Here is a 25,643-nt window from a genome sequence, read left to right as displayed (position 1 = left end):
CCTCCAGGACGTTTCCAATACGGCCGAGTGCCTTTCAAAAGCGGTAAAGTGAGGCAAGGGGGCGATCTTGGCATCGCCGAGTTCTGACCTGGTTTCCTCCTTTGCTGTTTTAATGCGTCCCCCTTCTCCCCCTCCCGAGAATGGGATCATTCTTTGAATGGAATAACGGTCTCCCTGTCTCTGCGATCCGGCGGTCACATCGCAAACAAAGCAAGCCCGGCAAATTGCCTTCCAGCATACAAATCAGCCCCAGAGCTCCCAGTTTGGGAAACGCTACAGCAGCGGAAATGAGGCTTGAGCTAATACTACCCAAATGGCCAAGCGAGTTATTTATAACCCAATCATCGGCAATCGCACAAGGACTTAGGCCAGGGGTGGCCAAACTTGCTTAATGTAAGAGCCGCATTGAATAAAGGCCAGATGTTTGAGAGCAGGGAGGGAGGAGAGGAAGAAAAAGATATTGGATTTATATCCCGCCCTCCACTCCGAAGAGTCTCAGAGCGGCTCATAATCTCCTTTACCTTCCTCCCACCACAACAGACACCTGTGAGGTGGGTGGGGCTGAGAGAGCTCTCACAGCAGCTGCCCATTCAAGGACAACTCTGCGAGAGTTATGGCTGACCCAGAGCCATTCCAGCAGGTGCAACTGGAGGAGTGGGGAATCAAACCCGGTTCTCCCAGATAAGAGTCCGCACACTTAACCACTATACCAACTGGCTCTCCAGACTGGGAGGGAGCCAAATAGAGATGGAGGGGGAAAGAAAGCAACTTTAAATGCATTTTCCCAGCCACTGGCTGGCTTGGCTTGACGAAGTGATTTAAAAAGAGAAATGCTTTCCCAAGTCAGTTGACAGGGTGGTGGGGGCTCCAAGAGCCACACAATATGTGTGAAAGAGCCACATGTGGCTCCCGAACCACAGTTTGGCCACCCGTGACTTAGGCCTTACTTTATTTACTAAGACTTGGCTTCCAAGTCATGGTCACTTTGGGTACACTCCAAGTTCCTCAGGGTAGCAAGTTGAGCCCATCCAGGGATAGAATTCTAGCAGGAGCTCCTTTGCGTATTAGGCCACACATCCCTGATGTAGCCAATCATCCAAGAGCTTACAAAAAAAGAGTCTTGTAAGCTCTTGGAGGATTGTCTACATCAGGGGCGTGTGGCCTAATATGCAAAGGAGCTCCCGCTAGAATTCCACCCGAGCCCACCGTTGATCACTAGCTATTCTGCCAATTATCTACCGAGTCCAGTACAAAGTGTTGGTCATCACCTTTAAAGCCCTATATGGCCGAGGACCAGCCTACCTAAGGGACCGTCTCTCCCCATATGAACCCCAGAGGGCACTGAGGTCAATGGGGAAAAATAAAATGACCACCCCCGGGCCGAGAGAGGTCAAGCTCCAAAACACCAGAGCACGGGCCTTTTCAGCTGCGGCCCCTGCACTGTGGAACCACCTTCCGGAGGAAGTGCGGGCCCTGCGGAACCTTGACCAGTTCCGCAGGGCCTGCAAGACCGTCCTTTTCAGACAAGCTTACATTGATATCGACTGCTGAGTTGCTAGGAATAAAGGAACCGCCATCTATAATATTATTATGGAAAAATTTAAACTGGCAGAACCAGCGCCGGAATATTTTTTTGCTGCCAGATACATTTAACTTAACTTAAATTATGTATTTTAATTCTATTGACTGGTTTTTATGTTTAATTTTTAATTGTTAAATTTAAAGTTTTACCTATCTATGTAAATGTATGAAATGTTGTTAGCCGCCCTGAGCCGCCTAGGCGGGGAGGGCGGGATACAAATAAAATTTATTATTATTATTATTATTATTATTATTATTATTATTATTATTATTATTATTATTATTATTATTATTATTATTATTATTATTCTACACGAACCAGGAAATGAAAATGGTGAAAAATCATCTTTGTGTTGCTTTTGGATATGTGGAATGATGATGGATTTTGTGGCGGTTACAGTGAATTTTCCGTGTAAGGTCCCACGCCTTGCTCATAGTCTAAAATCCCTTTCCCTGTTAAAAAAAAAAAGAAAGAAAAACCTTCCCATCAGCTTGGATATACTCTGGATCACAGTAATTTGCCTTCGGTTATATATCCGCCACTCAGTCTACAGATCCCACCTGAGCTTTATACTAAATGCCACAGAGAACATAAGACTGGATCAGACTAGTAGTCTATCTAGCCCAGCATCCCATCTCAAACAGCGGCCAACCAGTTCCTCTGGAGGGCCAACAACAGGGCAAAAAGAATGAGGCCATTACGATTAGCACATAAGAAAAGCCCTGCTGGATCAGACTAGTGCTCCATCCAGTCCAGCATCCTGTCCCACACAGGGGCCAACCAGTTCCTCTGAAGCAGTGGTCCCCAACCTTTTTGGCATTAGGGACTGATTTTGTGGAAGACAATTTTTCCACAGACCCGGGGGGTGGGGGGGATGGTTTCGGGATGATACAATTCTACACTTTATTTTGGTGCGGTGGTGAAGTGTGCGGACTCTTATCTGGGAGAACCGGGTTCGATTCCCCACTCCTCCACTTGTAGCTGGTGGAATGACCTTGGGTCAGCCATAGCTCTCGTAGGAGTTGTCCTTGAAAGGGCAGCTTCTGTCAGAGCTCTCTCAGCCCTACCCACCTCACAGGGTGTCTGTTGTTGGGGAGGAAGATATTTATTTATTTATTCTGTAACTTATATCCCGCCCTTCCCACAAATTGGCTCAGGGCGGCTCACAACAAACAATAAAACAAAGTTCAAAATTATTACATTTAAAAGTTAAAACATTTAAAAACCTAAAAACCTTAAAATGTTAACATTAAATCTATACCATATGAGTCACAGAAGTCTAATAAGCTACATTTATTTCCTAGTCAGGCGTAGGCTAAGATAAAGGAGATTGTGAGCCACTCTGAGATTTGGAGTGGAGGGCAGGATATAAATCCAATGTATTATTATTATTATTACTACTACTACTACTACTACACTGTGATATATAATGAAATAATTATACAACTCACGGCCCGTTTGCTAACAGGCCACGGACCGTGGCTTGGGGATCCCTGCTCTGGAGGACCAACAACATATGAACATATGAAGCTGCCTTATACTGAATCAGACACTTGGTCCATCAAGTCAGTATTGTCTTCTCAGACTGGCAGCGGCTCTCCAGGGTCTCAAGCTGAGGTTTTTCACACCTATTTGCCTGGACCCTTTTTTGGAGATGCCGGGGATTGAACCTGGGACCTTCTGCTTCCCAAGCAGATGCTCTACCACTGAGCCACCGTCCCACAGGATATTGGAGCCAAGGCCTCCCCCTGGTGCTGCCTTTTGGCATTGGAATTCAGAGGTTTATCTGCTTCTGAATGTGGGGGTTCCCTTTAGTCGCCGTGGCTAGTAGTCACCTCTTCTCCATGAATCTGTCCAGTCCCTTTTTAAAGCCATCCTTGCCAGCTCTTTAACCCTGTTCAGATACAAAATCTAACTGAGGTTTTGGAAATTTTGGGGTTTGCAAAGTTTTTTGCGCTCTACCTTCTTTTCCCACCGTCGTGGCTCAGACGAGGAGGCCTTCCCTGATTCTAACCGGCCAGTTTGTTCTTAAGAACAATCAACAAGCTGTGGTTGACACAGGTTTAACCCAGGTTCTTGGGCCTCTGGTTTACAGCCAAGAAATAAACCACAGTCATCCATTCAGACGTATTGTGACCAACGTTCCCTCTAAGCTGCAGAGTCTCGTGAGCAAAAATTCTATTTTGTGAGCTACTGGCATTCGAGTTGTGAGCTGCTGCATAAACTAGGGTGTTCTGGGGTCATTCTTCCTGAGCTAAGAAGATGAAGATATTGGATTTATATCCTGCCCTTCACTCCGAAGAGTCTCAGAGCGGCTTACAATCTCCTTTCCCTCCCTCCCCCACAACAGACACCCTGTGAGGTAGATGAAGACAATGGATTTATATCCCGCCCTCCACTCCGAAGAGTCTCAGAGCGGCTCACAATCTCCTTTACCTTCCTCCCCCACAACAGACACCCTGTGAGGTAGATGAAGATATTGGATTTATATCTCGCCCTCCACTCCGAAGAGTCTCAGAGCGGCTCACAATCTCCTTTCCCTTCCTCCCCCACAACAGACATCCTGTGAGGTAGATGAAGATATTGGATTTATATCCCGCCCTCCACTCCGAAGAGTCTCAGAGCGGCTCACAATCTCCTTTCCCTCCCTCCCCCACAACAGACATCCTGTGAGGTAGATGAAGATATTGGATTTATATCCCGCCCTCCACTCCGAAGAGTCTCAGAGCGGCTCACAATCTCCTTTCCCTTCCTCCCCCACAACAGACACCCGGTGAGGTAGATGAAGATATTGGATTTATATCCCACCCTCCACTCCGAAGAGTCTCACAGCGACTCACAATCTCCTTTCCCTTCCTCCCCCACAACAGACACCCTGTGAGGTAGATGAAGATATTGGATTTATATCTCGCCCTCCACTCCGAAGAGTCTCAGAGTGGCTCACAATCTCCTTTCCCTTCCTCCCCCACAACAGACACCCTGTGAGGTAGATGAAGATATTGGATTTATATCTCGCCCTCCACTCCGAAGAGTCTCAGAGCGGCTCACAATCTCCTTTCCCTTCCTCCCCCACAACAGACATCCTGTGAGGTAGATGAAGATATTGGATTTATATCCCGCCCTCCACTCCGAAGAGTCTCAGAGCGGCTCACAATCTCCTTTCCCTCCCTCCCCCACAACAGACATCCTGTGAGGTAGATGAAGATATTGGATTTATATCCCGCCCTCCACTCCAAAGAGTCTCAGAGCGGCTCACAATCTCCTTTCCCTTCCTCCCCCACAACAGACACCCGGTGAGGTAGATGAAGATATTGGATTTATATCCCACCCTCCACTCCGAAGAGTCTCACAGCGACTCACAATCTCCTTTCCCTTCCTCCCCCACAACAGACACCCTGTGAGGTAGATGAAGATATTGGATTTATATCCCGCCCTCCACTCCGAAGAGTCTCAGAGCGGCTCACAATCTCCTTTCCCTTCCTCCCCCACAACAGACACCCTGTGAGGTAGATGAAGATATTGGATTTATATCCCGCCCTCCACTCCGAAGAGTCTCACAGCGACTCACAATCTCCTTTCCCTTCCTCCCCCACAACAGACACCCTGTGAGGTAGATGAAGATATTGGATTTATATCCCGCCCTCCACTCCGAAGAGTCTCAGAGCGGCTCACAATCTCCTTTCCCTTCCTCCCCCACAACAGACACCCGGTGAGGTAGATGAAGATATTGGATTTATATCCCACCCTCCACTCCGAAGAGTCTCACAGCGACTCACAATCTCCTTTCCCTTCCTCCCCCACAACAGACACCCTGTGAGGTAGATGAAGATATTGGATTTATATCTCGCCCTCCACTCCGAAGAGTCTCAGAGCGGCTCACAATCTCCTTTCCCTTCCTCCCCCACAACAGACATCCTGTGAGGTAGATGAAGATATTGGATTTATATCCCGCCCTCCACTCCGAAGAGTCTCAGAGCGGCTCACAATCTCCTTTCCCTCCCTCCCCCACAACAGACATCCTGTGAGGTAGATGAAGATATTGGATTTATATCCCGCCCTCCACTCCGAAGAGTCTCACAGCGACTCACAATCTCCTTTCCCTTCCTCCCCCACAACAGACACCCTGTGAGGTAGATGAAGATATTGGATTTATATCCCGCCCTCCACTCCGAAGAGTCTCAGAGCGGCTCACAATCTCCTTTACCTTCCGCCCCCACAACAGACACCCTGTGAGGTGGGTGGGGCTGGAGAGGGCTCTCACAGCAGCTGCTCTTTCAAGGAGAACCTCTGCCAGAGCTATGGCTGACCCAAGGCCATTCCAGCAGCTGCAAGTGGAGGACTGGGGAATCAAACCCAGTTCTCCCAGATAAGAGTTCGCACACTTAATTCACTACACCAAACTGGCTCTCCATCTAACACTAATGTGTGAGCTGGGGGCTAAAAAACTGTGAGCTAGCTCACGCTCAGCTTAGAGGGAACACTGATTGTGACTGTGAGCACCCACCAATTGCTGCGAAATCAGAATTAGAGAAGGGAAGGAATGCACAAGCAGCCGGGGTGTTTCAAGATTTGTTTCAAACTTCCAAGACTGGAAACAACCAAACCTCAGTTAGATTTTGTATCTGAACAGGGTTAAAGAGCTGGCAAGGATGGCTTTAAAAAGGGACTGGACAGATTCATGGAGAAGAGGTCTACCCTGTCTGGCCTTTAGGCATCTCCGGGATCTCGCCAGCTATGCAGAAGACTCTGACATGGTAAATTAGCCAAAAGACTGAGGTCCACAGACTTTTCTTTCGAGAAATATCCGAGATAAGCCATTCGGAGATACTTTCAGGAATGTCCTGCAGGTGGCAGCAAATAGAACACAGTTCCTTGTGAAATTCAGGCCATCTAAGGCTGAGCGCAGAAGAATAGATGCTTTTGAGCTGTGGTGCTGGAGAAGAACCTTGAGAGTCCCTTGGACTGCAGGAAGATCCAGTCAGTCAGTCCTAAGGGAAATCAACCCTGACTGTTCCCTGGAAGGCCAGATGCTGAAGCTGAAGCTCAGATACTTTGGCCACCAAATGAGAAGGGAGCACTCACTGGAGAAAATCCTGATGTTGGGAAAGACAAGGCAAAAGAAGAAGGGGACGGCAAAAGAGGAGATGGCTGGACATCGTTACTGATGTAACAAAAATGGATTTGAGCAGACTTTGGAGGATGGTGGAAATCAGGAGGGCCTGGCGTGACTTTGTCCATAGGGTCGCAAAGAGTCAGACTCGATTGTGCGACTGAACAACAACAAAACCTTTGAACCATCCCTTGGGATTCCTTGCTTGAAATCATGCAAGAGCTAAGGATTCTTTGCCCACTCACTTCCCCAAAGACCCCCTACGGTCCTTTGGTCCTGTGCGAGGTTTTTCGCCTGGCCCACACATTCCCCAGTGCCTCCTTTAACTTCAGGCCTCCGCTTTCGAGCACTAAGAAGAGCCCTGCAGGATCAGACCAGTGAAGGTCCACCTAGTCCAGCATCCTGTCTCGCCCACTGGCCAGTTTAGGGTTGCCAAGTCCAATTAAAAAAATACCTGGGGACTTTGAGGGTGGAGCCAGGAGACATTGGGGGTGGAGCCAGGTTGTGACAAGCGCAATTGAACTCCAGAGGGAGTTCTGACCATCACATTTAAAGGGACTGCACACCTTTTAAAATGCCTCCCCTCCATTGGAAATAATGAAAGATAGGGGGACGTTCTTTGGGAGTTCATAGAATCGGACCCCCTGGTCCAATCCTTTTGAAATTTGGCGGGTATTTTGGGGAGAGGCACTGGATGCTATTCAGAAACTTTGTTGCCTCTAACTCAAAAAAACAGCTCCCCCAGAAACCCGCAGATCAATTCTCCATTATACCCCATGGGAATTGGTCTCCATAGGGAATAATGGAGTGCCCAGCAGACATTTCCCCCCCTCCGCCCCCCACTTTCTGATTACCCTGACCCTGAGGCCATGGCCTTCGTAAGAAGAGCCCTGCTGGATCAAACCGTGGTCCATCTAGTCCAGCATCCTGTCTCACCCAGGGGCCACCCAGTTCCTCTCTCCTAGACCCTGTTTCCTTCAATCCCTTTTCTTGATGCTGACTCAGTTCTGTTCCCTTTGTTCATACTAGCTCTCAAACTTCTTCCCTGTTTTAGGGTTTCCAACTCTTAGGGTTGCACAGCCTCCAGGTGGGGCCTGGAGATCTCCTGCTTTTACAGCTGATCTCCAGCTGGCAGAGATTAGCTCCCCTGGAGAAAATGGCTGCTTGGAAGGGTGGACTCTGTACTATGCTGAAGAAGAAGATGATATTGGATTTATATCCCGCCCTCCACTCAGAGCAGCTCACAATCTCCTTTATCTCCCTCCCCCACAACAGACACCCTGTGAGGTGGGTGGGGCTGAGAGGGCTTCCACAGCAGCTGCCCTTTCAAGGACAACCTCTGCCAGAGCTATGGCTGACCCAAGGCCATTCCAGCAGGTGCAAGTGGAGGAGTGGGGAATCAAACCCGGTTCTCCGAGATAAGAGTCTGCACACTTCACCACTACACCAAACTGGCCCCTCCCCTTCCCAAACCCCGCCCTCTCCTGGATCCACCCCCAAAGTCTCCAGGTATTTTCCAACACAGACCTGGCAACCCTACCAACTCTGGACTGTAGGGTTGCCAGATCTCTACTGGAAAATACCTGGAGGCTTGCGGGGGGAATCCAGGCAAGGGGCAGGGTTTGGGGAGGGGAGGAGCCTCAGCATGGGACAATGCCACAGAATTCACCCTCCAAAGCAGCCGTTTTTTCATTGAGGGAAGTGATCTCTATAGTGAAGAGGAGCTGTAATTCTGGGGGATCCCCTGGTCCCACCTAGAGGCTGGCATCCCTGCCTTGGAGACCAAAAAGGTTTTCAGAGAGTATCTGAAGAAGAAGAAGAAGATATTGGATTTACATTCCGCCCTCCACTCCGAAGAGTCTCAGAGTAGCTCACAATCTCCTTTACCTTCCTCCCCCACAACAGACACCCTGTGAGGTGGGTGGGGCTGGAGAGGGCTCTCACAGCAGCTGCCCTTTCAAGAACAACTTCTGCCAGAGCTATGGCTGACCCAAGGCCATTCCAGCAGCTGCAAGTGGAGGAGTGGGGCATCAAACCCGGTTCTCCCAGATAAGAGTTCGCACACTTAACCACTACACCAAACTGGCTCTCTGGCTCTCAAAAGCTCATATCCCAAACATCTCTCTGGTCTCTGAGCAGCTACTAGACTGGAATCTAGCGAGAAATAACTTGTCGGTACACATGTTATAGGGAGCACCGTGGCACAGAGTGGTGAGCTGCAGTACTGCAGTCCAAGTTCTGCTCACAACCGGAGTTCTATCCCAGCAGAAGCTGGGTTGAGGGAGCTGGCCAAAGGCTGACTCAGCCGTCCATCCTTCCAAGGTCGGCAATGTGAGCACCCAGCTTGCCAGGGGTAAAGCATAGGCCACTGGGAAAGGCAATGGCGAATCACCCCATTAAAAAGTCTGCAGAGAAGAAGATGATGATGATGATATTGGATTTATATCCTGCCCTATACTCTGAATCTCAGAGCGGCTCACAGTCTCCTTTACCTCTTCCCCCCCTCCACAACAGGCACCCTGTGAGGTAGGTGGGGCTGAAAGAGCTCTTACAGCATCTCCCCTTTCGAGGACAACTCCTATTAAAGCTATAGCTGACCCCAGGCCATTCCAGTAGGTGCAAGTGGAGAAGTGGGGAATCAAACCCGGTTCTCCCAGATAAGAGTCCGCGCACTTCACCACTACGCCACACTGGCTCCCTTGATGCGAGAAATATGATGTGACATCACCCGCTGGATTGGTAACGACTCAGTGCCCTCACAGGGGACTACCTTTATCTTTTTACACTTTAAATATATACTTTACAAATAATTTTTTTGAAGCCCGTGTCAAGCGTGGTGTCTTGTATGTGATGCTGTGTCTAATGTGGGTTGCTAGTTCCTGCCTGGCTCATTGGAGCCTTTTAGGGCTGACCTTGGGGACTTGGGAACAAGGGGAAGCTGCATTCAAACCTCTGCTTCCCTGGACCAATCGCCAGCCCCTGCTGGTGCACATGATCCAATGACATTCGAGTGCGAGAACTTTGAATGTATATAATTGGTTGATATTGAATTGCAGGCTCTCGAAAGCCTTGCTAAAGGCAGATGTTCCCCCCTTGAGTTTGGGGTTTTTACCTCCTGGCTGAATATCTCACCTGCCTAACGGCCCCCTGGCAATGCAGAGCCTATTCGCTAGCTAGGTTCAATGTGCTACCATCTGCCATACTTCTTGGAAGATTCCATAAAACTCCCTATGTCATAGTATTAAAGATAACAGTTCTAAAATGATGTATAGATGGTATATGACTCCTAAAAAATTGGCAAAGATGAACAACAAAATGCCAGACAGATGTTGGAAATGTAAAAAACATGAAGGTTCCTTCTACCATATGTGGTGGACTTGTGAAAGAGCAAAAAAGTATTGGCAGATGATTCAACAAGAAATTTCTAAGATCTTGGGATATGAATCTAAGAAAGTTGCAGAGATTTTTCTGTTGGGATTACAAATGGAAAAATTTCCAAAAGAAGATAGAACTGTAATTTGGTACTTGCTTTCAGCTGCTAGGACATTATTTGCACAGTTGTGGAAGCAAGAAAGAATACCAGAGAAATGGGATTGCATTGTAAAAGTTATGACATGGACAAATTAACAAGAATATTAAGAGACTATGATTTAGAAGTTTTTAAGACGGAGTGGAAAGAGTTTAGAAGATATGCAGAAAAAGAGTGGAAAATAAAAGGACATTGGACAATTTTTGATAATGATTGAATTTTAGAAAGAAGAAGAATATAAATTTTTGTTTTATTAGTTAAGGGTACCTTTAAATATTAGCATTTTAAGTAAATGACACCGGCGGGGGTCAAGTAACAGGGGGAGGGGTGGGTAGAAAGTAATATATGGGATAGATAAATAAACGTTATTAAAGATGTAAGAAATAGATTTATTACTATATGTTACCAATAAAAATTGTTTTAACAGGCCAAAACTCCCTATGCCAATAGATTGTGCACTTGTTCGTGTTCAGAGATAGAAACTTTAGAACATGTGTTCCTAAACTGTACCTTTTACTCTGACCCACACTCATTGACCCGTTTGAGTGAGCAAACAGCAAAGCCCGACACGTATAAAATTGCCTTCCTGTTGTAAACTCAGAAATTGAAAGGGTTGCAAATTTTTTATATCTTAGCATCTCGGAGGTGCTTAATGCATTTGCAAGTTGCCATTTGATGGATGGATCGGTTCTCTGTTATGTTCAATATCGTGCCAATAAAGGTTATTGAATTGAATATATACCGTATTTTTCGGACTATAAGACGCACTTTTCCCCCCCAAAAAAGTGGGGGGGAAAGTGTGTGCGTCTTATAGTCCGAAGGTACGTACCTTCAGGGGGGGTGCGATCTGCTGCCTCTTCCTCCGATCCGGCGCTTCCCCACGCCTGCCTGCCTGGCTCCATCTTCTTCAGGCAAGCGCTGGGATCGCTCCACGTGGCCCCAGCGCTTTGCAAGCGCCGGCTGCGGAGGGGGCAGCGTGCTTCCTACTTGCCTGTGTCCCTGCCTTCAGCTGTGATGTTTAAAGCAAGCGCTGGGATCGGAGGGGGAGGGAGCGATCCCAGCGCTTGCTTTAAACATCACAGCTGAAGGCAGGCACACAGGGAAGTAGGAAGCACGCTGCCCTCGCCACAGCCGGCGCTCGCAAAGCGCTGCATTTGCGGAGGGGGCGGGTGCTTCCAACTTGCATGTGTTCCTGCCTTCAGCTGTGATGTTTAAAGCAAGCGCTGGGATCGGAGGAAGGAGGGAGCGAGCCCAGCGCTTGCTATAAACCTCACAGCTGAAGGTAGGGACACAGGCAAGTAGGAAGCACGCTGCCCCCTCCGCAGCCCGTGCTTGCGAAGCGCTGGGGCCACGTGGAGTGATCCCAGTGCTTGCCTGAAGAAGATGGAGCCAGGCAAGCAGGCGCAGGGAAAGCGCCGGATCAGAGGAAGAGGCAGCGGATCGCCCCCCAGGAGGAAGGTGCGTCCTATCCTCCGGAGCGCCTTATGGTGCGAAAAATACGTTGGCCCCGTTGGCCCAGTCTTCAGTCTTAGTTTAACCCTTGCCGCGGTGTCATCACAAATAAAGAGCTGCGATCGACGGGGCCCGAGTCTCCTCGTGCATCGAACCCACTACATTTCACATGGGAAAAGGGGAGCGTGTTTCTGATCCGCAGCAAGGTCAGTAACCGCATTTTGTCTCCTCCTCTGAAAAAAGGCAGGCAGGTTAATAGTGGAGGCGCAGCAATCGCTTTGAAGGAACACTGCTCTGAGCCTGTTCTTACGTTCATACCAAAATCTGCTTGAGCAGCAACCAGACTGGGGTGGGAGAACCAAAGCCTGCATGTACCCCGGACTATCAGCTCCTGATCTTTGACTTTCACACAGGCCAAATAATGCACTTTCAATGCGCTTCAGCTACTGGTCACAAGCGGATCTTGCCATTTTGCACAGTAAATTCCAGTCGCAAAGTATATTGAATGTGGGCTGAAAGTCTGAGGCCCTGACCTGGATAGCCCAGGCTAGCCCCATCTCATCAGATCTCAGAAGCTAAGCAGGGCCAACCCTGGCAAGTACTTAGACAGGAGGCCACCAAGGAATACCAGGCCTGGATGCAGAGGTGGGTAAGCAAGCCACTTCTCTGAAATGTCTGAGCCCCACCAAGGGGCACCAGAAGTCAACCATTACTTCTAGGCAGGGGTGGAATTCTAGCAGGGGCTCCTTTGCATATTAGGCCACACACCCCTGATGGAGCCAATCCTCCAAGAGCTTACAGGGCTCTTAGTACAGGGTCCAGAGATAGAATTCCAGCAGGGGCTCCTTTGCATATTAGGCCACACACCCCTGATGGAGCCACTCCTCCAAGAGCTTACAGGGCTCTTAGTACAGGGTCCAGAGATAGAATTCCAGCAGGGGCTCCTTTGCATATTAGGCCACACACCCCTGATGGAGCCAATCCTCCAAGAGCTTACAGGGCTCTTAGTACAGGGTCCAGGGATAGAATTCTAGCAGGGGCTCCTTTGCATATTAGGCCACACAGCCCTGATGGAGCCAACCCTCCAAGAGCTGACAGGGCTCTTAGTACAGGGTCCAAAGATAGAATTCTAGCAGATGTCAGCGTAGGGTTCATGGACGTTCCAACAATGAAGAGCCTCTTTTCATTTGAAAATAAGTATTCTTTATTGGTTACATCTATGTTACTGCTACAAAGAGTCTTTGAAAGTGATAACATGCAATGTAGGGTACTGGCATTTATGGGAGAGGATCAAAGCCTGGGGATTTAAATCATTCTCACAATACAGTTACTTTCTACTTCTAAAGGGTGAGATGTTCACACACTGTTATCTACTGAGCTAGCCATCACTATCCCTCCTTCGGTGGCTGGCCTTGCAGCGGCTGGGAGCGAGCCGCATAACTCCTGCACTTCAAACACCTTTTACAACCCTCAGCGCCACGCTCCCCCCCCTTCCTAGGTTTTCCCCCTCTAGCACACTGAAATATTACTACAGGTCAATTGGGTTAGTAGTTAGCAAAACAATGCAGGCAGGGCTGGTTAGTATCACTTGTTCTAAGATCAATATGAACACAAGCTGACAGCAGGGGCTCCTTTGCATATTAGGCCACACACCCCTGATGGAGCTAAACCTCCAAGAGCTTACAGGGCTCTTAGTACAGGGTCCAGGGATAGAATTCTAGCAGGGGCTCCTTTGCATATTAGGCCACACCCCTGTGATGTAGCCAATCCTCCAAGAGCTTACAGGGCTCTTAGTACAGGGTCCAGAGATAGAATTCTAGCAGGGGCTCCTATGAAGAAAGGTTGAAACGCTTGGGACTCTTTAGCTTGGAGAAACGTCGACTGCGGGGTGACATGATAGAGGTTTACAAGATAATGCATGGGATGGAGAAAGTAGAGAAAGAAGTACTTTTCTCCCTTTCTCACAATACAAGAACTCGTGGGCATTCGATGAAATTGCTGAGCAGACAGGTTAAAACGGATAAAAGGAAGTACTTCTTCACCCAAAGGGTGATTAACATGTGGAATTCACTGCCATAGGAGGTGGCGGCGGCCACAAGTATAGCCACCTTCAAGAAGGGTTTAGATAAAAATATGGAGCACAGGTCCATCAGTGGCTATTAGCCACAGTGTATGTGTGTATATAAAATTTTTTGCCACTGTGTGACACAGAGTGTTGGACTTGATGGGCCGTTGGCCTGATCCAACATGGCTTCTCTTATGTTCTTATGCATATTAGGCCACATCCCTGTGATGTAGCCAATCCTCCAAGAGCTTACAGGGCTCTTAGTACAGAGTCCAGGGATAGAATTCTAGCAGGGGCTCCTTTGCATATTAGGCCACACCCCTGTGATGTAGCCAATCCTCCAAGAGCTTACAGGGCTCTTAGTACAGGGTCCAGGGATAGAATTCTAGCAGGGGCTCCTTTGCATATTAGGCCACACCCCTGTGATGTAGCCAATCCTCCAAGAGCTTACAGGGCTCTTAGTACAGGGTCCAGGGATAGAATTCTAGCAGGGGCTCCTTTGCATATTAGGCCACACCCCTGTGATGTAGCCAATCCTCCAAGAGCTTACAGGGCTCTTAGTACAGGGTCCAGAGATAGAATTCTAGCAGGGGCTCCTTTGCATATTAGGCCACACACCCCTGATGGAGCTAATCCTCCAAGAGCTTACAAGGCTTAGAAGGTCAGAGAATGAAAACTTGTATCCCATTATTTGTATGAAGTGTGCTATGCTGAAGGAGATCCTCAGTCTGTGTATCCTTGTAATATCTACTCTGTGGGAAGGAAAGCAGCACGGTATAGCCCAGTCCCATCAAATCTTCAAGCTAAGCAGGGTCAGTACTTGGATGGAAGGCAATGACCAATCACCTCTGCTTCTCCCTTGCCTCGACAGCCCCTTGCTGGGGTCACCATAAGTTGGTAGCTAAAGCAGTGTTGGTACTTGGAAGAGAGACCACCAAGGAAGGCTGTTCAGAGGAAGGCAATGGCCAACCACCTCTGCTTCTCCCTTGTCTTGAAAGCCTCTTGCTGGGGTCACCATAAGTTGCAAGGTGAGCAGGGTCAGTACTTGGATGGGAGACCACCAAGGAAGGCTCTGCAGAGGAAGGCAATGGCCAACCACCTCTGCTTCTTACTTGCCTTGAAAGCTCCTTGCTGGGGTCACCATAACTCTTGGATGGGAGACCACCAAGGGCAGCTCTGCAGAGGAAAGCAATGGCAAACCACCTCTGCTTCACCCTTCGTATACAAAATATATAATTTGGAGGGCAATGCCAGGATCCAGGAGGATAAAGGTCTTTGGGTGCCTTCACAGTACACTAAATAATGTGTTTTGCAACTGGATTTTTGCTATTCTTATGCAGCAAAAATCCAGTTGCAAAATGCATTATTTAGTGTACTGTGAAGGCACCCTTTCTGTACACCTCCTTCCTATGATGAAGGTGCCACAAATCAAACTGGGGAACTCCCACCTGCAACGCAGACGCTCTGCTACTGTTAGAACCACAGTCAGGCCATCAAAGCTAACACACCTGAGACTAGATGACCCTGGAGGTCCCTCCCAACTCTATGATTCCTAACCACTACACCAAACTGGCTCACCGAACAGGGTGCAAGCCTGGAGTGAGTGCAGTTCGGGAAGGGGAGGAGCCTCAGAGTAGTATACTGCCACAGGGTTTATCTACCAAAGCTGCAATTCCACCCCCGCCCCAGGTAAACATAAGTCAGTGGAGATCAGTTGTCATTCCTGGAGGATGGCACCCCTAGGCGCAGCCTTATATACTGCGAGGGAGACTGCTGAGTTAGCCTGACCCCTGCTCAACCACCCCCCCATCCTTCTCCCGACACAAACTGTGAATCCGCACGTGTTCCGCGAGGAGAGCACAACGCGTCCCCAAACTTCCAGGTTGGTGTAATTCGAAGCATGAATCATTTGTCCGTCGGTTTTAATTGGGGGAGTAAAAGCTGTATTAATCACAATGACCGTTCGAAAATATTTCCAACCGGAGACCAATTATGCATGAGGGAATGAAGGTTGGCCTCATTAGATCCCCGCCGCTTGAATCTTCACGGCAGCCCAAGATAAATGTCTTCATTCCCAGCAATCATGTCTTTTGTTTTGTGGGGTTTTTTTTAATCAGTAGCCTCTCCTTCTTAGAATCACAGAGTTCCAGGGTCATCTAGTCCAATACAATCTAGTCCAACACAATGCAGGAAATTCACAAATACCTCCCCCTAAATTCACAGGATCTTCATTGCTGTCAGATGGCCAGCCAGACTCTGTTTAAAAACCTCCAAGGAAGGAGACCCCACCACCTCCTGAGGAAATCTGTTCCACTGAGGAACAGCTCTAACAGTCAGCCGGAAACTTTTTTGATTTAATTTCAACCCGTTGGTTCTGGTCCTACCTTCTGGGGCCACAGAAAACAATTCCACACCATCTATATGACAGCCCTTCAAGTACTTGAAGATGGTGATCATATCACCTCTCAGCCGCCTCCTCTCAAGGCTAAACATGTCCAGCTCCCTCAACCTTTCTTCATAGGACATCTTCATCACCCTCTGGACCCCTTCCAACTTGTCTATATCCTTCTTAAAATGTGGTGCCCAAGGCTGAACACAGTACTCCAGGTGAGATCTTACTGGAGCAGAGTAAAGCGATGCCATCACTTCACGTGATCTGGACACTATACTTCTGTTGATACAGCCCAAAATTGCATTTGCCTTTTTAGTCACTAGATCACACTGCTGACTCATGTTCAGCGTATGGCCCACCCCCTAGATCCTTTTCACACAGACTGCTGCTAAGACAAGTCTCCCCCATCCTATAACCATGCATTGGATTTCTCCCGCATGAATGCAGAATTTACATTTATCCCTGTTAAAATTCATTTTAATCAGAACTAGAAGGGTCCAAAAGCGAACAAAGCTAAGAGCAGAGCTCTATCGGGTGTCCCCAACACAGCGCCCATCGCCACCGTTGCATCCACCAACTACACTGGGCTGGCGGAGGGAACCTTCCCCAACGTTGCCAGCACGATGCCATCACTGCACCATCGTGCACCAGACGCTCTAGGAGTTTCTGGGGAAACTCTATGGTTTCCCCAGACACTCAGAAGGATAGAAGGTACAATAGGTACCATAGAGTTTTTTCTTCCCAAAATGCTAGAGCGTCTGGGAAAACCAGTTTTCCCGGAAACGCCTAGAGCGGCCAGCGCACGACATCCCAGGTGCAATGACATCATCGCACTGCGCGTGCTTTGCACACATGAAAACAGTCCCCCACCAGAGGCCGCGGGAGACTTGGCAACCCTACCAACACCTTTTCTGAGGTCTACAAAGTGTTTTTTAGAAAGTGGGCAGAGTCTGGTGGGGCTTTTGCTCAGCGAGGGTTCTGACTGGCCACTGGAGATCTGATTGGCTAGGCAGATGTTTAAAATGTGACTGATGGGAAGATGTGTTAGAACAGGGGTGGCCAAACTGTGGCTCGGGAACAACATGTGGCTCTTTCACACATATTGTGTGGCTCTCAAAGCCTCTACCGCCCCATCAGCCGACGTGGAGAAGGCATTTGTCTCTTTAAATCGTTTCTCCAAGCCAAGCCAGCTGGTAGCTTGGAGAATACATTTAAAGTTAAAGTTGTTTTCCTTCCACCTCTCTATCCCTCCCCCATCTTCCTTCCTTGCGGTCTTGTGGCTCTCAAACATCGGATGTTTATGTCTTGCAGCTCTGAAACATCTGACATTTATTCTGTGTGGCTCTTACATTAAGCAAGTTTGGCCCCCCCCCTTCCAGGAGCACCTTGAAGACTAACACAATTTATGGCAGGGCAGGACCTTTCATGAGTCACAACTCACTCCTGAAAGCTGAAAGTGAAGCTCTGTCTTCTTGGTGCTTGGGGGGGGGGGCGCGACAGTGGGAGGGCATCTAGTGTCCTGGCCCCACTGATGGACTTCCTGATGGCACCTGTTTTTTTTTTTTTTATGGCCACTGTGTGACACAGAGTGTTGGACTGGATGGGCCATTGGCCTGATCCAACATGTCTTCTCTTATGTTCTTCTTTCTGGGGAACTGATGCTCTGTGTTCTCGGTGCTTGGGAGGGGCAACAGTGGGAGGGTTTCTAGTGTCCTGGCCCCACTGATGGACTTCCTGATGGCGCCTGGGTTTTTCAGCCACTGCATGACACAGATTGTTGGATGGATGGGCCAGTGGCCTGATCCAACATGGCTTCTCTTACGTGTCTGAAGAAGTGAGCGGTGACATAGGAAAGCTCCTGCCCTGCTACAAATTTGGTTAGTCTTTAAGGTCTTGGCCTTATTTACTGCTACAGACAAACACAGCTACCCATCTTACCTTTAAAAGGTAAATATTTAATGTCCCAGTGCTAAAGAGCAACGGATTTCTCTCGAAGGATTTTCAAGCTACCTTGTATAGCCCTCTAAAGCAGGGATCCCCAAAGCCCAGGCCGTGGACCAGTCCCGGTCCGTGGCTTGTTAGCAACCGGGTCATGAGTCGCGTAATTATTTCATTATATATTACAATGTTGTAATAATAATAATAATAAGGCATTGGATTTATATCCTGCCCTCCACTTCGAATTTCAGAGTCTCAAAGTGGCTCACAATCTCTACCTTTCCTCCTTCCCCACATCAGACACCCTGTGAGGTAGGTGGGGCTGAGAGAGCTCTCGCAGCAGCTGCCCTTTCAAAGATAACTCTGTGAGAAGCTAAGCCTGACCCAAGCCCTTTCCAGCAGCTGCAAGTGGAGGAGTGGAGAATCAAACCCGGTTCTCCCAGATAGAAGTCAGCACACTTCACCACCACACCAAACACTTTAGAAATAGTGCACAATAGTATCATCCTGAAACTATCCACCCCCACCCCCGCCATCTGTGGAAAAATTGTCTTTCACAAACTGGTCCCTGGTGCCAAAAAGGTTGGGGACTGCTGCTCTAAAGAAAACAGTAGCGACAACCACTAATGCAGAGTGATCTCAAAATGGGCATATTAAACGTTCTAAAAGTGTTCCTCTTTTTTGCCTCTGTAATTCGCACACAGGTCCCAGGATTCAGTCTCTGCCTCTCCCCAGTGCTAGTCCAGCACTAGTCTTGCAACTACTACTAGCCAGCATGGTTAAAGTCGCACTACCAGAGCAGAGTAAAGCGATACCATCACTTTGTGTGATTTGGTCGCTGTACTTCTGTTGATACATATCCCGTTTCATATGTACTGTTGTGAATCACAGCCCAGGAAATGTTCCTATGGAAATAAATGCTAAGCTTTAAAGAGCCTCTGGATTTTCAGGTTGCCCGAGGGCCAGTAATTCTCTCTAGCCCTAAGCTAAGCTGTTGCCTGGCTCGCCTACATTTTCATGTGACATTTCCCGCCCCCCCCCCCTTCATGATAACCTTGTGAGGTTGGTGAGGCTGACAAAGACAGACAGTGGCCCAAGTTCACAGCAAAGCAGGTGTTTCCACCTGGTTCCTTTAGATCCTAGTCTTGGCATGTTATTCTTGCAGCACGACCCTGTGAGGTAGGCCAAGGTAACTGATCTCTCTCACCTGGAGGTCAGCTGCAATAGTAGATCTCCAGCCATCACCAGGACGTTGGTAACCCTAACATATGGGGATGGAGCCATAGGGAGACCTCCATGGGGGTTATAACACCATAGAGTTCACTCTCCAAAGTTTCTCCAGGGAGCTGAGCTCTGTCGTCTGGAGATGAGATGTAATTTCAGGGATTCTCCCAGCTCCCACACCTGGAGGGTTGGCATCCCGTTGCCAACCTCCAGGTGGGGCCTGGAGATCACCTGCTTTTACAATTGATCTCCAGCTGGCAGAGATCAGCTTCCCTGGAGAAAATGGCTGCTTGGAAGGGTGGACTTTAAGGCAAGGGTGGCCAAACTCACTTAAATATGAGCCACATAGAATAAATGTCAGATATTTGAGAGCCACAAGAGAAGAATTGCAGATTTATACCCTGCCCTTCTACCTGAATCAGAGACTCAGAGCAGCTCCCATGTCTTCTCCCCCCACAACAGACACCCTGTGAGGTGGGTGGGGCTGAGAGGGCTCAGACACCCTGTGAGGTGGGTGGGAGAGCCAGTTTGCTGTAGTGGTTAAGTGTGCGGACTCTTATCTGGGAGAGCCGGGTTTGATTCCCCACTCCTCCACTAGCACCTGCTGGAATGGCCTTGGGTCAGCCATAGCTCTGGCAGAGGTTGTCCTTGAAAGGGCAGCTGCTGTGAGAGCCCTCTCCAGCCCCACCCACCTCACAGGGTGTCTGTTGTGGGGGAGGAAGGTAAAGGAGATTGTGAGCCGCTCTGAGACTCTTTGGAGTGGAGGGCAGAATATAAATCCAATATCTTCTTCTCTCACAGCAGCTGGCCTTTCAAGGACAACCTCTGCCAGAGCTATGGCTGACCCAAGGCCATGCTAGCAGGTGCAAGTGGAGGAGTGGGGAATCAAACCCAATTCTCCCAGATAAGAGTCCGCACACCTAGCCCCTACACCAAACTGGCTCTCCGAGGGAGGGAGGGAGGGAAATAGATGGGGAAGGAGAGGTGGAAAGAAAGCTACTTTAAATGCATTCTCCAAGCCAGCTAACTGGGAGGGGGGAGGCTCTGAGAGCCACACAATACGTGCGAAAGACCAACATGTAGCTCCCGAGCTGCAGTTTGGCCACCTCTGCTCTATGGCATTGTACCCTGTTGAGGCCCTCCGCTCCCCAAACCCCACCATTTCCTGGATCCACACCCCCAATTCTCCATTGTCTTTCCCAACCCAGACCTGCCAATCCTATCTCCACCTGGAGGTTGGCATAGGGTTGCCAGTCCTAGGCTGGGATTTTGGAGACGGATCCAAGAGAGGGTAAGGTTTGGGGAGGGGAGGAACCTCAGCATGGTATGATACAAAGTCCACCCTTCCAAGCAGCCATTTTCTTCAGGGGAGCTGATCTCTGCCTGGTGGAGATCAGTTGTAAAGCAGGAGATCTCCAGACCAGTGTTCCCTCTAAGCTGAGTTAGTGGGAGCTAGCACAGCTTTTTAGCCTCTTGCTCACACAATGGTAAACCACCCCATAAAAAGGTCTGCCGTGAAAACGTTGTGAAAGCAGTGTCACCCCAGAGTTGAAAACAACTGGTGGTTGCACAGGGGACCTTTCCTTTCCACACATTTTTAGCGGCCCCGTGGCGTAGAGTAGTAAAGCAGCAGCACTGTGGTCTGAACTCTCTGCTCACGACCTGAGTTCGATAACGACGGAAGCTGGTTTCAGGTAGCTGGTCCAAGGTTGACTTAGCCTTCCATCCTTCCGAGGTCGGTTAAATGAGTCCCCAGCTTGCTGGAGGGGGGAGAGTGTAGATGACTGGAGAAGGCAATGACAAACCACCCCGTAAAAAATCTGCCGTGAAAACGTTGTGAAAGCAACGTCACCCCAGAGTCGGAAACAACTGGTGCTTGCACAGGGGACCTTTCCTTTTCCTTTCACACATTTTTGCCTTCAGCTCGGGAAGGATGGCCCCAGAGCAAAGAAATTGATGCAGCAGCCAAATCCCTCACTCACAACTTTAATGCCGAATTTTTGCTCACAGCTTCGGAGGGAGCATTGTTCCAGATCCCACCTGGAGGCTGGCAACCCAAATTATACCACGCCGAGACCCCTCCCCACCGCCAGCTCCGCCCCTTCCCCTCTCCCCCGCCCCCAAAGCGCCAGAACGCCCCACCCCAAAGTTGGCAACCACCTCCTCGCCCAAACCGCTTTTTCCCCTCAGCCCGGCCGCCATCTTGGCAAGCACTTCCCCCCCTCAGGCCTTCCCTCGCTCACGTGACGCGGGCGGCCGCCATCTTAGGCGCCGGCTGCCGGCTTCGGCCTCCTCCGTCGTCGTCGTCGTCGTAGCAGCCGAGGGGGCGGGGCGTCGTGGGGCCAGCTGGCGGGGCGGCTGTAGCTGTGGCTGTGGCTCTGGCGGCGGCTGAGGCTGAGGCAGGGCCGGGCGGGCAGCTGCGATGGGGCAGTGCGGGATCACCTCGTCCAAGACGGTCCTCGTTTTCCTCAACCTCATCTTCTGGGTGAGGCGGGGCGGGGGGGAGAGCAGGGGGGAGGGGCGCACTCGACCCCCCCCCCTTTTTAAAAATTTCACCTCACCCACCCTCTTTCCTTTTCCCCTTTGGGAGGTGGGCAAAATGGGGGGTCGACCCCTGTCTAATAGAGGGGGGGGCCTGGCAGCCCCTTTATGGGTCACCTTCGTCTTCTCCCCCCCCCCCTTTTAGTGATGATGAAGCTTCCTTTTAACTCCTCCTTCCTTCTCCCCCCCTTTTAGTGATGACCTTCCTTCCCCTCCCCTCCCCTCCCCAGTTACTTCTGTGGCTTTCCTGAAATGATGGGGAGGGTTTGAGGGCCGCCCATTCACTTGGATTGAGCGTCTTTTTCTCCCCCTCCCCATATACACATCCTCCTTTTATGACCCCCCCCCCAAAAAGGCAAGCCCCTTGTTCTCTTTCGGGGTCTCGAAAGGGAGGGGATTGCAGCCCCCCTCCCCAAAAAAACATCCCTCTCTTTTCTCCATGAATGGACTTTTTCTTCATCCCTCCATAATTGTTGGGAAGGGGATTGAAGGGTTTCTTTTCACTTCACCCCCCCCCCTTCTTTCACATTATAACGGGTGGGACTGAAGCTTTATTGAAGGACCCCCCCCTTTCCTTCTCTTTTCACCATAAATTGACTTTTTCTTCCTTCCTCCCCCCCCCCCCCGTCCATGATGGTTGGTTAGTGAATTGAAGTGTTTCTTTCCCCTTCATCCTCCCCACCGTCAAATGATTATGGGTGAGACTGACGCTTTATTGAAGCCCACCCCCCCTTCTCTTTTATCCATAAATTGACCTTTTTTCTTCATCCCCCCTCTCCATCATTGTTGGGTAGGGAATTGAAGTGTTTATGTTATTAAGTTTAATGTTTTATATTGTTAAATCTAAAGGTTTTTATCTACTATTGTATGTTTTTATAAAACGTTGTTAGCCGCCCTGAGCCTGCCGAGGTGGGGAGGGCGGGATATAAATAAAATTTATTATTATTATTATTATTATTATTATTATTATTATTATTATTATTATTATTATTATTTCCCCTTCATCCCCCCCTTCAGATTATGAAGGGTGGGACTGAAGCTTTTTTGAAGCCCCCTCCCTTTCCCCTTTCTTTTCTCCATAAATCAGTGAGGGTTCCCCCCCCCCCATGATTGTTGGGTAGGGAATCAAAGTGTTTCTTTCCCCTTTACCTCACCCCCCTTCAGATTATTATGGGTGAGATTGAAGCTTTCAACCTCCCCACCTGAATTATTGGAGACAGAATCGAAGCTGTCCCCTCTTTATGGCTTATTGAAGCTGTTTTTTCTCTTCTTAACCCCCCCCCCCCCCATAGTTGACTATGGAGTGTTATGAAGTGTTTCTTCCCCCACACATATTATTACTATTATGGGTGGGGTTTTAGTTTTTTAAAAATTTCTCCCCACCCAGATTGTTGGGGACAGAATAAAAGCTCTCCTCCATTCCACTCCCCTTCTCCTTTTTTTCCGCCATAAATTATTTGGAGCTCTTGTCTCTTCTTCCCCCTTGCTAGTGTTAGGGATGGAGTTGAAGTGCTTCTCTCCCCCTCTTTCAGATTTTTATGGGTGGGATTGCATCTTTTGTTGTTTTAAATTTCTCCACCACTCGGATTACTGGGAACAAAACTGAAGGTTTTCTCCTGCTTTCTCCATAAATTATTTTAAGCTCTTTTCATTCTCTTCCCCCCTCCCCCCCATTGCTGGGTATGGTGCAGAAGTTCTCCCCACCACCACCACCTTTAAATTATCATGGGTGGGATTGAAGCTCTTTAAAATTTCTCCTCACCCGAATTATTGAAGTCTCTTCCTCTGTTCTCCCCCCCCCCCCAAGAAAGGTTGAAGCTTTCTTTTCCCCATTCAGAAAGTGATTTAAGCTTTTGCTCCTCTCAGATTATTAAGGAAAAATTGAAGCTTTTGCTGTCCTTTTTTTCTCCTTATCAAAAACTCTTGCTTTCTTGGGGGGGGGGGGAGGAGAAAGACTGGGTGAATTTTTTGGGGTGGGGGGGAGCTTCTCTCTTGCAATAGGGTACAGTGGGGTCAGGTAGGGTTTTGTCTTCTCCCCTTTTTTATTCCTTTTATAATTTGTTTGCCTGGAGCTCTCAGAGTATATTCAGTGATTTTGCTGCAGATTTTTAAAGCAATCATTGTTGGATGCAATGAAATCAGTAAGAATAGGCCAGCTTCTGACGGTGCATTGAAAGAGCAAGGTTGTAGCAGCAGCCCCCCCCCCCCACTCATTCACAAAAACCACACACACAAAGCCAGAGGCCTCTGGTTGCCGCACTCTCTGGTGACCCAGATTTGACAAAGACATTGGGGAGGGGGGAGGCATTGGGAGAACTAATGTAAGGGCCTTCCCCCCACACATACACATACAAAGGACGCCAATCGAAATGTAAAGCCATCATATGTGAATGCTCCAAATGAGGAATGGAGGCCTGTCTTTGGAAAAGAGCAAGAGTCCGGTAGCAGTGACTCACGAAAGCTCATGTCTTGCTGCAGGTTTTGTTAGTCTTGAAGGTGCTGCTGGACTCTTGCTCTTTTTCTCCTGCTACAGAGAGGCTGCCGCTGGTGAACTGATTTCCATGGGAGGCCTCTCTGAAATGGATTCTGATTTCCAGCCGGTGCTGGGGAGGCCCTTTGAGTCGTAGGTGCAGAACTGAGTTTGCTTTTTGTAATGGCCCAAGAGAGCTGCCGTCAGGTATGACCTAATGCACAGTGATGCACTTAGATGTGAAGCGCTGATCAGAACGTTGGCCTCATCTTTTTTTATCCTTACTCCCCCCCCCCCCCCGGGTCTTTGCATCGTATCTTCCCAAGCCTCCCTAGTTTGTGCCTTGGAGGAGGGGGAGTGGAAGAGCCATGTTTCTCTTGTGGTGAATCTCAGTCAGCGAAGGAATTTGGACCGCTTAATAGCGCAGGGCATGGTCTTGGCTCATCCTTTAAAGCAGATAAAACCTTCCCTGGCCTTTAATCTGGCTCCCAAATGTGTGTGCATATTTGGGGGAAGGGCAGAAAGAGAGGGAGCATTTGGGCCAAGGGATAGCTTCCCTGCAAGGACTGAATGTTTTTACGCCTGAGTAGAGGTCACAGAAACACGGTGGTAACCATAATAGCTGCATACAGCACGAGAGGACCGGCTTTTCCTCACCACCTACTGATAATCTGTCTCTTCAGCAGTCTGTGTCAGTGGCTGAAGGTGTCTCAGATGGTATTCCCCTTGCTGTTGTGCTGTTTTAACACTTCAAGTGTGTTGCCTTGCTCAAAGCAGTGCCAAGGAGCACATGAGAGGCATTGTTTAACACCTTTGCTGCCAGAAAAAGGGAACATGCTGGTCTGAAAAGCAGTTGGCTTTTGGAGGTCCATTTGAGACTCCCCCTGATCTTCTATCCCAGGGGTGTTGAACGCATTTGTTATGAGGGCTGGATCTGACATAAATGAGACCTTGTTGGGCCAGGCCATACGTGGCCGGGCCATGTGTGTATATATTTAAGATCAGGGAACAGAGATATCAACTTTATAAAAGTCACAGACAAACACATTTAAATATATATTTGTTTAAAAACTTAAAGCATGCTTAAAACGTTAGCACTCATTGATTTTAAAGGTGCCTTCTTTGTATTTCTCCCATGGGATCCAGGGAACTGGGCAAAGGAAGCTCTGGCTCTTTCCTTCCTTCCCCAGGGAACTGGGGGGGGGGGGGGAAGCCTCAGCCAATAGAAGGAAGAGAGGCTTGGCTCAGTAGCTCTGCTGTGCAATTGAGAGAGCCTGGAAAAAACAAGCTCTACCTCTCCCCCTTTCTCCCCAAGGGAGGAGCCTCAGCCAACGGAGAAA

At 49.0% G+C, this 25,643-nt stretch overlaps 1 protein-coding gene across 2 annotated transcripts in view; it reads left to right on the top strand.

Annotated features, from left to right (window-relative positions):
* The first annotated feature begins 21,580 nt into the window (after positions 1–21,580).
* TSPAN3 (tetraspanin 3) overlaps positions 21,581–25,643 on the top strand; it is a 42,256-nt gene continuing 38,193 nt past the window's right edge. The window contains exon 1 of one of the 2 annotated variants that reach the window (XM_060260034.1): positions 21,581–21,777. In XM_060260034.1, the coding sequence (XP_060116017.1) occupies positions 21,715–21,777 (63 nt within the window). In that variant the 5' untranslated portion in view covers positions 21,581–21,714. The remainder of the gene's footprint in view (positions 21,778–25,643) is intronic. The other variant, XM_060260035.1, reaches the window with a different exon arrangement.

Source organism: Heteronotia binoei, chromosome 19 (genome assembly GCF_032191835.1).
Source record: "Heteronotia binoei isolate CCM8104 ecotype False Entrance Well chromosome 19, APGP_CSIRO_Hbin_v1, whole genome shotgun sequence".
Classification (NCBI taxonomy): Eukaryota; Metazoa; Chordata; class Lepidosauria; order Squamata; family Gekkonidae; genus Heteronotia; species Heteronotia binoei.
Note: the sequence above shows the minus strand (reverse complement) of the source record. Positions and strands in the feature narration are given on the sequence as shown.